The 15225-nt window shown below is 48.9% G+C and overlaps 1 protein-coding gene across 3 annotated transcripts in view; it reads right to left on the bottom strand.

Moving 5' to 3' along the window:
- Positions 1–756: 756 nt before the first annotated feature.
- LOC141105583 (arginine vasopressin-induced protein 1-like) overlaps positions 757–15225 on the bottom strand; it is an 18952-nt gene continuing 4483 nt past the window's right edge. For all 3 annotated transcript variants that reach the window (XM_073595507.1, XM_073595508.1, XM_073595510.1), the window contains exons 2-3: positions 11765–12099; positions 757–1781 (exon numbers count right to left, since the gene is read on the bottom strand). In XM_073595507.1, the coding sequence (XP_073451608.1) occupies positions 1589–1781; positions 11765–12099 (528 nt within the window). In that variant the 3' untranslated portion in view covers positions 757–1588. The remainder of the gene's footprint in view (positions 1782–11764; positions 12100–15225) is intronic.

The raw sequence follows: 15225 nt of genomic DNA, 5'->3' as shown, positions 1-15225 counted from the left end.
CGAATACGAATGTATCCGAAGTTACAAATGCTGTATCTAAAACCAATGGAACGTAATGAATTAATAATAATAGCAACAATAAAAACTATTTATTATTCATTAGTTCCGTTCGATTTGATTAGATATTTATTTGTTATTTCGGATAATTTGTAACTTCGGATTAATCCGTATTTGTTACGTTCACTAAGAGCCAAATTGGAAAGGAAATTCCAATACTTATAATTTAATAGTTATTATTAGTTATTATTTGGAATTTTCGGATTGTCGTTCCTTCGGATTTCCAAATTTTTGAAAAAAATAAAAATAAATTTTTTTCCGGCAGTGCACATGTCTAGTGTGAATGAGGCCCAACACCATTTAACTCCTAGGAGCCGGTGCCTACCGGCCCTTTAAGGGGGTTTAGGAGGCAGGGCGGGGTTTACGATAATGTGACTGCCGTGATTGGCTGTCACATGAACAGAAAGCTCCAGATCGAAAAAGGCGATTTCACGTGGTTAGGGGCCCAGGAGCGCACTCTCGGCGCGGCTGTATTAGCCCTAACGAACGCAAATTTTCGGCTACTCAGCGCCAAGGCCCACCTGCCGAGAGGCCGCATATTTGCGTACTGTCGGCTCATAGGAGTTAAAACCATTTCATGCATTTTGAAATGTAAACTGTATGCGAATGAGGACTTACTGGCTCTAGAAAGGTAACAATTTCTGTAATCTCCCCCCCCCCCCCTCCCCGGATGCTGCAGGAAAAACTGTGGGAACAGAATCTCAATAAACAGAATTTTTGGCATTATTGCCATTTATTATTCTTCGATGAATTAAATATTAAACACACGTTTTGAAATAATGCAGCAAAATACATCTGAGGGCGAATCATTCCTATATACACCATAACATGTTCAATGGCCTCTATGTACAAAAATAGCGTTTTCCCCTCTATCCCCGCCCACTTTATTCAGATCACGCACAGATGTGCTGCAGCGTGGAGGTGTGTCCTAATGCCAAGTTGGCGCATATGCGCGTCTCTTTTTTTGCATGCCCCCCCCAAGCACCGTGACTGAGCTGTCACCGACCATTCATGGTCACCTAACCGGCCCCTGAGTCCTTTGACAGCCAATCACGGTGATCACACGGTAGAGGAAGCCCAGGTATTGCCCCATAAAGAGATGACGTTGCTCCAGCATGGATGATCATCTTAAAGGGCCATCAGAAAATTGCTTTAATAAAACAAACATATATTAGTGCCATTCCCATGCCGCTTGTTCATGTCACACGGAGAGCAGATGAAGACGGCCATTCATGTGGCCAACCAACAATACAAGATGGCGGAGGAGCTCCCGGAACATCGGCGCAGTTGATGAGCAGCGTAGTCAAGGTGAGAACATCCTCCATACATCGTCTTTGACCACCACGGGGGGAAAGTCACCGATAGGAGTTCCAAACCATTCCTAAACTATCAGATGAACCCCCCTGTAGTGCTTAAAATATGTCGTATTCCTCCAGTCCAGAAGGGGGAGACACATGTAGTCCTGGATTTCTATTCACATATCTGACCCAGATACAACAACTCCCCCCCCCCCTCCCCCATCCTCGGTCCTTCATCGCTTTATCTGGTGCAGATACCCGGAGAGCCGCCTCTGCTGCTGCTGCCTCCTCAGCTCGTGTTTAGTTCTTTGAGCCATCGGTTGGTTCTTCGTTCCGGAGACCGGCGGCTCAACCGGTGCGGTTTCATTGGAGCGGTCAGAATCCTCCTCAGAAGACGTGCTTCCTCTGTGGCCACTTTCATTGATGCTGTAAAGGGATCATAGAAGGAGGAGGAGTTATACCGGAGATATGAACAGGCAGAAGAGGACAACATAAACCAATCAGTACGAGTTTCCTTAAAGTGATTGTAAAGGTTTTTATTTTTAATTTTTTTTTTTTACTTATGTGCTCTGTGTAAAGGTTTTACACAGAGCGGCCCCCGATCTTCCTTTTCTGGGGTCCCCCGGCGGTGCCCTGGGCTCCTCCTCTTCATCGGGTGCCCCCACGGAGAGCCGCTTTCCATGGGGGCACTCGTGCGGGCGCGCTCCCGAGTCCCGCTGCTGCATCCATTGACACGGACAGCAGGACTCCGCCCCCCGGGTCACTGGATTTGATTGACAGCAGCGGGAGCCAATGGCACCCGAGGCAGCGGCTGGAGCTGCTGGGATCGTCCTTGACGCTGGAACGATCGGGCTCAGGTAAGAAAAGGGGGGCAGGGGGTGGGCTGCAGCACAGGTTTTTCACCTTGAATGCATTAAAAAGTAAAAAACTGAGACTTTAAAACTCCTTTAAGGCGATTATAACATTAAAGTGGTTCTAAAATCTGAAAGTTTTCTTTAAATTCATCCATTCTATCCATGAAGGTAAAAAAACCTTCTGTGTGCGGCAGCCCCCCCCCCCCCCCAATACTTACCTGAGCCCCCTCTCGATCCAGCGATGTGCAGAAAAACATCGGCTCTCAGGGGAACCTCCCTCATCATTGGCTTCCGCTGCTGTCAATCACAGCCAATGAGGAGAGGGAGAGGGAGAGAGAGAGAGAGAGAGAGGGGGGCTGTGTCTGAATGAACACATAGAGCAGCGGCGGCTCGGGAGCATGCCTGCTTGGGCGCCCCCATTGCAAGCTGCTTGTTATGGGGGCACTCGACAGGAGAGAAATGCCAGGAGCGCCGGCGCTGAAAAGAGGAGGATTGAGGCTGCTCTGTGCAAAACCATTACACAGAGCAGGCAAGGATAACATGTTTGTTATCATGCTACACTGTAACCATGTGAAATTTTTATCATTTTTTTCCCACAAATAGAGCTTTCTTTTGGTGGTAAACACTTCTGGGTTTTTTGTTTTTTTTTATGAAAAAATAAGACTAAAAATTTTGAAAATAAAAAAAAAAAGTTTCTGTCGGTAAATTTTGTAAATAAGTAATTTTTCTCCTTCACTGATGGGCGCTGATGGGGCGGCACTGATGAGCACTGATGGGTGGCACTGGTGGTCACTGATAGGCGGCACTGGTGGGCATTAATGGGCAGCAGTGATAGCCAGCACTGACTGGCATCACTAATGGGTATTGATTGCTGGCACTGGTGGGCACTCACTGCTGGTACTGGTGGGCGCTTAATTGTAATCAGGGCACTGATTATCAACACCTAGCAACACGGCGCGGCCGTTCTGGGTGCCGTCATATGACAGTGGGCGTGCGGCAAGTGATTAATGCATAGCTCCCAACTATCCCTGATTTGGAACATTGTTCCTCTGTCCTCCTCATTTTTCCCCCATTTTGGTCTGATCTATATTGTAATATATATATAAAATGCACTTTTTATCTTTCAAAAAGTGTTTCCCAGCGCTTAACCTTTCATCCAATTTCTAAATTGCTGCATTTTTTCAATTTTAAAAGCCAATATAAAAGAATAGTAGTGGTAAAAAAAAAAAAAAAAAAAAAAAAAGCACTTGTAGAATTAACCTTTTTTTTGTTATTTTCCCTTTAAGGGGGTGTGGCAGGGGGCGTGTCCTATGCCTACATACATTTGCTACTATGTGTCCCTCATTCCCATCTAAAAATGTTGGGAGGTATGTTAATGTCACTTTAACGTTCGTTGTTTTTTTTCCCCCTATACCACTTCAGTACCGGGCATTTTCACCTCCTTCCTGCCCAGGCCAATTTTCAGCGCTGTCACACTTTGAATGACAATTGCGCGGTCATGCAACACTGTACCCAGATGACATTTTTATCATTATTTTGAGACAAATAGAGCTTTCTTTTGGTTTTATTTAATCACCACTGGGTTTGTTTGCCAAATAAAAACAACAACAAACATTTAAAAACAAAACAAAAAAAAACAAAAACAAAACACATGTTTTTCTTTGCGTTATAAAATTTTGCAAATAAATAATCTTTCTTCGTAAATTTAGGCCAAAATGTATTCAGCTCCATTTCTTTGGTGAAAATAACCCAAATCAGTGTATATTATTTAGTCTGTAGGAAAGTTAGAGAGTCTACAAATTATGGGATATATATCTGACAATTGATCAATCCTGATGTAGTGACGGCCGATCTTATTTCTTGAGACCCGAAAATGCCAGAACAGTACAAATGACCCCTTTTGGGAAAGTAGACAGTCCAAGGTATTTAGTAAGAGGCATGACAAGTGACAATTTGTTCAAAAATTAGGAGATTTAAAAAAAATTTAAAAATTAAATAAAAGTCCTTTCACAATTATTTTGTTTCATCATACGGTCACCAGTGCAGTACAGCGTCATCATATAACTGGTGTCACGGTGATCGGGGACACTTTATATGTGTATATATTATTATTAATAATAATAATGATGCTTTTTTTCTTTATTACATTATTTTCTTTTCTTTATGATTTTTTGTATACTGTGACCAGAGCATCACAATGTTACTATAGTAACACTGTACTACTCTGGGGAGGTGTTTTTTTTTTTTTTTTGCACACTACTATTGCTTAGAACAGTGAATATTACTATAATAAAACCAGAACTTTTACTGAATGAAAGACACATTCAGTGTTTACTTTTGTGATTAGCTGTGATTGGCCTTGTCTGTACCATGTGACCACTGTGGCCAATCAGAGAGATCGACACAATAATACACAATGAATGGAAGCCATCCATTGTGTACAACTGTCATGTGATCTGCTGTGATTGGTCACAGCAATCCTGTGGTACAGGCAGTGGGCCGGTACACTGATCTGTCATCCGCTGTGTGTCCGGTGGATATGGTGGGCGACAGATCACACCACAGCGTGGGGTGTGTGTGAGGCGCGTTCTGGGGAGGACATCACATGACGTCCACCCAGATCTAAAGCGGTCCCGTCTGGTCATCATTTGACTATTATATTACATATATATATATATATATATATATATATATATATATATACACATACACACACACACACACACACACACACACACACACTATATATTGACTATAGGCCAGACAGGAACTGGTTAACCACTTGCTTACAGGGCACTTAAACCCCCCTCCTATCCAGACCAATTTTCAGCTTTCAGCGCTGACGCACTTTGAATGACAATTGCGCGGTCATACAACACTGTACCCAGATGAAATTTTTATCATTTTTTCACCACAAATAGAGCTTTCTTTTGGTGGTATTTGATCACCTCTGCGGTTTTTACTTTTTATTAAAAAAATGTAAAAAAATGAATTTAAAAAAAAAAAATTGGTTTATTTTTTTATAAAAAAATTTTAAACGGGTAATTTTTCTCCTTCATTGATGTACGCTGATGAGGCGGCAGTGATGGGCACTGATAGGCGGCAGTGATGGGCACTGATAGGCGGCAGTGATGGGCACTGATAGGTGGCACTGATTGGCACTACAGGTGGGCATTGTTAAGTGGCACTGTTGTCACTGTTAGGTGGCACTTTTAGTGGGCACTGATGAGGCAGATGTGCCTCTTCCACTTGGGGACCGATGTCCCTCACATTCGATCCGGTGATCGGCTTTTTTTTCTACTCGCGCTGTCAGCGTGAGTAAAAAAAAAAACGATTACCGATCTTTTGTTTACATCATGTGATCAGCTGTCATTGGCTGACAGCTGATCACATGGTAAGGGGCCGGGATCGGCCCCTTACACAGATCGGTGATCAGCCGAGTCTCAGTGACTCGGTGATCACAACGCGCCCGGCGCGCGCCCTCCAGGGCGCGCGCAGGGGAGGCCGTCATATGACGGCCTCCCAGGAATGTAGGTCCGCGCTGTGGCCGTCATTCGGCTATAGCGCGGATGTCTAGAGGTTAAATAATAAACATGTCTTACTTACCTGCTCTGTAATGTTTTTACACACAGCAGCCCGGATCCTCCTCTTCTGGGGTCTCCCGAAGGCACTCTTGGCTCTTCGTATTCAGTGAGTGCCCTCATAAGAAGCCGCTTCCTATGGGGGGGGGGGGGGGGGGGGACTCGTAAAGGCCTGATCCCCAAGCCGCGCTGTGTGAGTCCATACAGTGCGGCGTGGCCCCGCCCCCAATCACTGGGTTTGATTGACAGCAGCAGGGGCCAATGGCTCCCACTGGATCCAGTGAGGGAGAGAGCGAGAGAGCACGCTGGATCAAGATTGGGGTCCAGTATTTATGGTGTCTGGGGGGGGGGGAACCTTCAGACCTTACATTCTCCCCCAACCCCCCCCCCCCCCCCAATTACAAAAGCCCATGCAGTCACGGGGTCCCAGAAGATGTAAAATCTAGTGAAGAAATCTCTTGTCTAATTTAAGTTGCATACCTCTACATCCAAAACTTGGGACTCCAAACTTTCTAAACAAAAGGGCCAGTTTACTGTCCTTCAGGCTTTAGGGGGGCTGGACTGTGGTCAGTGGGGAGTAGAAAATGCCCATCAGTGCCCATCATTGGTTTATAATGGGAGGAATAGTGCACCATTGTTAATATCAATGAAAAGAAATAGTGACTCATCGATGGTGTCAGTGGGAGGGTCTAGGGCCCCAAGGGACAGATAAAGGAAAGCAAAGGGCCACATCTGGCCCCTATGCCATGCTGGTCCCCTCTGGAGTCTCACAAAAAAAAAAAAAAAAAACCCTCCTAATTGGTGGATCTCAGCATTGCTGCTACAGGGAGAAAAAGCATTAAATGCGCATGCGTAGCCTTTGACTAGGCACAGCGCTCGCTTCTGAGAGGTTGAGCAGAACATTCAACTTAACCCCTTGGTGCCGGCACCTCCCGCCACTTTAAGGGGTTTAGGATGCCGGGAGGCGGGGATTACGATCATGTGACTGCCATGATTGGCTGTCACATGTTCGGAAAGCTTTCCGTTAGCTGCTGGTAAACATCGGCACAGATGTTTCTGCAATATTGCACGCAAATATGCAGCTGATCGGTGCCCAGGCCCACCCTCCAAGAGGCTGCATATTTGTGTGCGCCTGGCGCTAAGAGGTTAAGCATACCCGTAGGTCATGTTGGCCCCTCAAAGCCAAGGTGTGTGATTTGGCAGTTTAAAAAGAAGTTACATTGTTGTCTTTGATCATTAAAAAAAAAGTATATAACATTTTTATAAATAGAAAAGTACAAGGCTGCCACCTAGTGGGCACAGGAGGTGGCCAACACACTCACCTAAAAGGCCTTTTCAAAACAGATAGGACTACATATTTATAAATAGGGCCCGGGGCCCCAACCTTCTATAGGTATAAAACCTGAGCCACAGAATCCACCCCCCCCTCCCTTATACTTAAATAAGCCCGATCCAGCCCTGTACACGAGCAGCATCTCTCTCTGCTCTCTCCCTGCTCACAGGGCAGAGAGGCAGCAGCAAGAGCCATTGTGAAAAGGGAGCGAGGGGGCGGGTACGAGACGTTCTCACTGTGTCTATGTATGCAGGAAGCATGGCTTGGGATTGAGCCTGTACATGTGTCATAATAGAAAGCAGCTTCCTATGGGAGGAGCCACTGAATGGGCTGAATACAGAAGCGTGCATTATAGAGTGGCAGTGAACGTGGAGAGCAGTGTTTGGGGAGTCTGGGGTGGGGGGTGGAGGGCATTCAGGTGCAGCAGGGAAAGAACATTGGTACAGCGGCAGCAAGCACATGCAGGTGCCGTGGTGATGAGTGCAGAACTAAACGGTGGTGGAGTTCTCCTACAGCTCTGCTCTCTCTAATCTGGTGGGAGGAGTAGTGCCCCATCATTGGCATCAGTGGGAGGAATAGTGCCCCGTCATTGGCATCAGTGGGAGGAATAGTGCCCCGTCACTGGCATCAGTGGGAGGAATAGTGCCCCGTCATTGGCATCAGTGGGAGGAATAGTGCCCCATCATTGGCATCAGTGGGAGGAATAGTGCCCCATTATTGGCATCAGTGGGAGGAATAGTGCCCCATCATTGGCATCAGTGGGAGGAATAGTGCCCCATTATTGGTATCAGTGAGAGGAATAGTGCCTCATCATTGGCATCAGTGGGAGGAATAGTGCCCCATTACTGGCATCAGTGGGAGGAATAGTGCCCCATTATTGGTATCATTGGGAAGAATAGTGCCTCATCACTGGCATCAGTGGGAGGAATAGTGCCCTATCATTGGCATCAGTGGGAGAAATAGTGCCCCATTACTGGCATCAGTGGGAGGAATAGTGCCCCATTATTGGTATCATTGGGAAGAATAGTGCCTCATCACTGGCATCAGTGGGAGGAATAGTGCCCCATCACTGGCATCAGTGGGAGGAATAGTGCCCAATCATTGGCATCAGTGGGAGGAATAGTGCCCCATCACTGGCATCAGTGGGAGGAATAGTGCCCCATCACTGGCATCAGTGGGAGGAATAGTGCCCCATCACTGGCATCAGTGGGAGGAATAGTGCCCCATCACTGGCATCAGTGGGAGGAATAGTGCCCCATCACTGGCATCAGTGGGAGGAATAGTGCCCCATCACTGGCATCAGTGGGAGGAATAGTGCCCCATCATTTGCATCAGTGGGAGGAATAGTGCCCCTTCATTGGCAGGAATAGTGCCCCATCATTGGCACCTGTGGGAGGAATAGGACCAAAGACCAATCTCCTCACACCGCTCACTGAATTCTTCTCAATGCACACCTTGAAAACCAAAAACCTTCTGGTACTTGGGGATTTCAATCTGTGGGCAAACTCCGCCCAAGACCCTATTGCAACCGCCTGCGTTAACCAAATGGAAGAACTTGGCCTGCAACAACTGATAAATGCTCCTACGCATGGTTCAGGACACACTTTAGATCTCATCTTCAAACAGAATATGGACATCGACGTATTGAACAACACCCCACTACCATGGACGGACCACCATGCTATCAAATTTAAAATCACCACTAACACCACCCTCCAAAAACAGAAACGGGCAATAGCAACACACTGGAATAGATCTCAGAAGAAACTACACTCTGAACTCTTCAAAACTACATTGTCGAGCAAAATTCTTCTGCTAAACCCAAACCTCTCAACGGAACAAACACTCAACTCCCTAAACAATGTTTTACTACAAACAGCAGACTCCGTGGCGCCAAAACGCAGAACACCCGTCCGCACAAAAAACTCGAGTTGGTTTAATGGCACTCTCACCCTACTCAAGCAAGAACGCAGAAGAGCTGAGAGAACTTGGAGAAGAAATCCCACCAAGGAAAACCATGCTAACTACAAAGCACTCACGGTGAAATACCACAAGGCAATCTTCAAAGCCAAAAAAGAACATTTTGCAGACACCATCTCATCCGCCTTAAACCGCCCACGGGAACTTTTCAAAATAGTTGCTCAATCAATGAACCCGACCTGCCTAGAACCCCCTGAAAACGATACTCAAGAATTCTGCAATGAGTTATCAGATTTCTTCATCGACAAAATCGACAACATTCGGAAAGCAATTCATCAGAAAATAACAACCAACCTCAACCAACCAATGCAAAAAGAGGATATCGACACGAACATCACTCAACCACCGAAGTTCTTTTTGTCCCCAATCACCACGGACACGACTAAAAACATCATCGGAAGCCTTCACGACAGCACATCACCGAACGACATCATCCCCACCAAATTGTTCAAAGAATGTTCCGACATCCTGGCCCCCACCCTAACACATCTCATAAATCAATCATTCAAAGAAGGGACTGTGCCAACCTCCCTCAAGCAAGGCATCGTCAAACCCCTGCTAAAGAAACCTAATCTCGACCCTAAAGACCCTAACTGCCGCAGACCAATAACAAGCCTCAACACCATCTCCAAGATTATAGAGAAAGCAGTAGTACAGCAGCTACAACACCACCTGGAGACACACCACCTCCTGGACCCTCTGCAATCAGGCTTCCGCCCAGGCCATGGCACAGAAACAGCACTTCTCAAAATATGGGACGACGCCCTCGAAGCAGCAGATGACGGGGAACCGAGTCTCCTGGTACTGTTAGACCTCAGCGCAGCATTCGATACAGTGGACCACAATACTTTACTTGTCCGCCTCTCAGAAGTTGCAGGAGCCACAGATTCTGCCCTAAAATGGTTTACATCCTTCTTAGAGAATCGCTCTCAGACAGTGAAACTGGGAACATTCACCTCGGAATCTCGGGCAGTCTCCTGTGGAGTCCCTCAGGGCTCACCCTTGTCACCAGTGCTATTTAACATCTACATCCGCCCGCTTCTCAATATCATCAGGAAAACGGACCTCTGCTTCCACTCATACGCAGACGACACCCAACTCTACCTTCGCATTAATGGACAAAAAGATCATCATCAGCAACTACAGAAATGCCTCACTTTAATCAATGACTGGATGACCGCTAGCTCCCTCAAACTTAACGAATCAAAAACAGAACTTCTTCTCCTGCAAGCCAACAAAAATTCCAAAATTAAGACTCCGTGGACACCACCCTCCATCCTCGGACAGACCATCTCCCCCAGCACCAAAGTCAAGAGTCTCGGAGTCATCTTTGACTCAGGAATGACAATGGATGCACAAATAGGATCGGTGGTGAGCGGATCCCACCACCTCCTCCGCCTGCTTCGCAGACTCATCCCCTTCATCCCAGAAGAGGACAAAGCGGCAGTTGTGGGAACGATCATCAATTCCCGACTCGACTACGCAAATTCTCTCTACGTAGGTCTACCCCAATATCAGCTTGCGCGCTTGCAACTCATGCAAAATACGGCGGCAAGACTGTTAACAGGAAAAAAGCCCTGGGAATCCATCTCCCCATCCCTAAAAAGCCTACATTGGCTAACTGTGAAGAATCGGATCATATTCAAGACCCTCTGCCTCACCCATAAATGCATACAAGGAAACGCTCCGCAATATCTCCGGGAAAAAATAAAACACTACACACCGAATCGCAGTCTTCGATCAGCTAACCAAAACCTCCTCCTCATTCCCAAATACCGCTACAAAGCAAAGGGAGAACGTAGATTTGCAGTCCAAGGACCTCGACTATGGAATGCTTTCCCAACCAACCTCCGCATGGAAGAAAACCACCAGGCTTTCAGGAAAAAACTAAAGACCTTCCTTTTCTAGAAGCTGGCTACAGAGAACACATCTAGCGCCTTGAGGCGATTCAGTTCGCAATTGCAGCGCTTTACAAATCATTCATTCATTCATTCATTCATTCAATAGTGCCCCATCATTGGTGTCAGTGGGAGGAATAGTGCCCCATCATTGGCGTCAGTGGGAGGAATAGTGCCCCATCATTGGCGTCAGTGGGAGGAGTAGTGCCCCATCATTGGCGTCAGTGGGAGGAATAATGCCCCATCATTGGCGTCAGTGGGAGGAGTAGTGCCCCATCATTGGCGTCAGTGGGAGGAGTAGTGCCCCATCATTGGCGTCAGTGGGAGGAGTAGTGCCCCATCATTGGTATCAGTGGGAGGAATAGTGCCCCATCATTGGTGTCAGTGGGAGGAATAGTGCCCCATCATTGGCGTCAGTGGGAGGAATAGTGCCCCATCATTGGCGTCAGTGGGAGGAATAGTGAAGGGTACAGGGGAGAGTTTTAGTTAGTGATCACTATCATAGCCAATCACACGCTATCCCAGCAATCGTGTGAACAGTAGCTGGTCCTCCCAGCTCTCAATCATTAGTACAAGACTTGGAGCTGCTGGGGACATCTCCATCCTGCAGGGGGTGCCATGGAGCGGGCTTCCCGGTGCAAACACAGGCATGTAATATGCAGCCCCAGAGTAGACGACCCGCCTTCCACGAGGCTGTATATATAGGCGTACGCTCGCTGGGCACGGATTAGATAGAAATCTTCTAGAACAAGTCAGGACTTACCAGAATTTGCTGAAGTTCTGCACGGACAGAGCTGCCATACCATCAGCGCTCAGTTTGCTCGATGAAGAATGAACGCTTTTATTCCGTTTCTTCCTTCGCAGCTTCATCAGGTCGTCAGCGATGTGCCGGTCTCCTGCGTAGTTGTAGATGATCTGCGCTCGCTCCTCGGCGCACTCGTCCCCGCCGGCGCGGAACAGCGTCTGCAACTGCAGGAGGTCGATGTCTTTGAAGATGTTGGCGGAGGCCTTCTTCCGGGTCCGCGGTTCTGGAGCCTGCCATGCCGGGGAGCTGACTACCGACGCCGGAGTGCCCATGACGAGGTCACCAGGAAACCACTAGAAGGAGAAGAAGAAGACAACAGGAACCGTGAGGATCCAATCGGAGACAACGTAACATCTTCTACAGGATTTTATATCACACGTCATTGGTGCTCACAATTTAACCACCTACCTACCGGGGCAATTCTTTACAAATTCTCACATATGCTAAAAATCTGCATTTTTGGCTAGAAATTACTGTAACCCCCCCCCCACAAAAAAAAGAATATATTTTCCGAAGGCAGAGACCCTGAAGAATAAAAACGGTGGCAGTTGCAATTTTTGTATGTCGCACAATATTTGTGCAGTTATTTACCAGATACATATTTTTAGGAAAAAAAATAAAATAAATAATATTTAAAAATAAAAAATAAAACAATAAAATTAAAATGTAATACATTATACCCAATTTTTTGATAAAATATAAAATGTTGGGCTGCATCGAGCGAATAGAAAACAAACGTGTCAAGTCTTAAAACTGGGCATGCCCGCGGAATTACAAAAATCCACGCCACTCAAATTCTCCATAGACGATGTTTTAAAAGCCTTTGCAGGTTTTTTTTTTTTTACTTACCGTATTTATCGGCATATAACACGCACATTCATTTTAAGAGAGAAGTTTCAGGAAAAAAACCTACATTTTAAATAAGAAACTTTGAAGCAAAATAAGAGTCAGTGCCCATCTGCAGCCTCACCATTGCCATCAATGCAGCCTCACCATTGCCATCAATGCAGCCTCACCATTGCCATCAATGCAGCCTCACCATTGCCATCAATGCAGCCTCACCATTGCCATCAATGCAGCCTGATCGAACAGAACAGTGGTCCAATGGCGGCCCAGGAGACGGGGCTATACAGAGGCCGCCAAATAAACAGGAGATTCTCACTGAATGTAATCTGACGGTGCTCATCCCGCCCCCTTCCTGTCCCCTGTGAGGCAGCTAAAATTGAAGTATTGGCGTATAACACGCACACGCTATTTGCACCCGATTTTTAAGGTGAAAAAGTGAGTATTATACGCCAATAAATACAGTAGTTGCTATCACAAGAGGGCTAACAAGACCCCTATGTATGTGCTAGCACGGAAGGTGACAGGTACTCTTTATTGAGCACAACTGTATATGAGTTCAGCTGCAGCCTGTCCTCTGTGCAAGTGAAGCCATATTGGATTCCATGCATGGAGATGGTGAGCGGAGGGTGTTTATCCAGCAGAATGTATCAGAGCCGTGTGAGAGTCACAGAATATCGGAGTCTCCGACTTCAGGGGAAGGAGAGAGGGAGAGAGAGAGAGAGAGAGAGAGAGAGAGAGAGAGAGAGAGAGAGAGAGAGAGAGAGAGAGAGAGAGAGAGAGAGAGCGCGCGCAGTCAGTGGGAGGACCTGTACTGTACGTACATAGACCACCCTCCCAGGCTTCTCTCCCCTTTGCAAGACAACCTTTCCCAGGTATCCCCCCCACCCCACGCAATGCGACCCTTCCAGGCATCCACCTCTTGAAATGTGACTTTCCCAGGCAACCTCCCCCTTGCAAAGCTACCCTCCATTGCATCCCCTCATGCAAGGCTTCCCTCCCAGGCCTCTCCCCTTGCAATGCGTATTTCCCAGGCACCCTCCCCCTTGCAAAGTGACCCTTCCACCAGGCATCTCCCTCTTGCAAGGGGTCCCTCCCAGCCATCTCCCCCTTGCCAGCGGACCCTACCAGGCATCGCCCTCTTGCAAGGGGACCCCCCCAGGAATCCCTCTCTTGCAAGGGGACCCCCCCCCCCCAGGAATCCCTCTCTTGCAAGGGGACCCCCCCCCCAGGAATCCCTCTCTTGCAAGGGGACCCCCCCCCCCCAGGAATCCCTCTCTTGCAAGGGGACCCCCCCCCCAGGAATCCCTCTCTTGCAAGGGGACCCCCCCCCCAGGAATCCCTCTCTTGCAAGGGGACCCCCCCCCCAGGAATCCCTCTCTTGCAAGGGGACCCCCCCCCCAGGAATCCCTCTCTTGCAAGGGGACCCCCCCCCAGGAATCCCTCTCTTGCAAGGGGACCCCCCCCAGGAATCCCTCTCTTGCAAGGGGACCCCCCCCAGGCGTTCACCTCTTTCAAAGCTTCCCTTCCACACATCCCCCTCGCTACGAGGTGACTTTCCCCAAGCATCCCCCCCCTGCAAGGCAACTCTCAGGCATCCCTCCCCTTGCAAAGCGACCCTTCCAGGCATCCGCCTCTTGCAAGGCAACCCTCCCAGGCATCCCCCCTTGCAATGCACTCTTCCCAGGCATCTCCCCCTTGCAAAGTGACCCTCCCACCAGGCATCTCCCTCTTGCCAGCTGACCCTCCCAGGCACCCCCCTCTTGCAAGGTGACCCTCCCACCAGGCATCCCCCTCTTGCAAGGCAACCCCCCCAGGCACCCCCCCCTTGCAAAGCGACCCTTCCAGGCATTCACCTCTTGCAAGGCGACCCTCCCAGGCATCCCCCCCGTGCAAGGCTACCCTCCCAGGCATCCCCCCGTGCAAGGCTACCCTCCCAGGCATCCCCCCGTGCAAGGCTACCCTCCCAGGCATCCCCCCCGTGCAAGGCTACCCTTCCCAGGCATCCCCCCGTGCAAGGCTACCCTCCCAGGCATCCCCCCCGTGCAAGGCTACCCTCCCAGGTATCCCCCCCCCCCTGCGCAGCAAACTTTCCCAAGCATCCCCCCTTTCAAAGCGACTTTCCCAGGCATCCTCCCCCTTGCAAAGTGACCCTTCCACCAGGCATCCCCCTCTCCCAAGGGGACCCTCCCAGGCATCCCCCTCTCCCAAGGGGACCCTCCCAGGCATCCCCCTCTCCCAAGGGGACCCTCCCAGGCATCCCCCTCTCCCAAGGGGACCCTCCCAGGCATCCCCCTCTCCCAAGGGGACCCTCCCAGGCATCCCCCTCTCCCAAGGGGACCCTCCCAGGCATCCCCCTCTCCCAAGGGGACCCTCCCAGGCATCCCCCTCTCCCAAGGGGACCCTCCCAGGCATCCCCCTCTCCCAAGGGGACCCTCCCAGGCACCCCCCTCTCCCAAGGGGACCCTCCCAGGCACCCCCCTCTCGCAAGGGGACCCTCCCAGGCACCCCCCTCTCGCAAGGGGACCCTCCCAGGCACCCCCCTCTCGCAAGGGGACCCTCCCAGGCACCCCCCT

The sequence above is a fragment of the Aquarana catesbeiana genome, linkage group LG08 (genome assembly GCF_042186555.1).
Source record: "Aquarana catesbeiana isolate 2022-GZ linkage group LG08, ASM4218655v1, whole genome shotgun sequence".
NCBI classification, from domain to species: Eukaryota; Metazoa; Chordata; class Amphibia; order Anura; family Ranidae; genus Aquarana; species Aquarana catesbeiana.
This window is presented reverse-complemented; position numbering and strand designations above follow the sequence as displayed.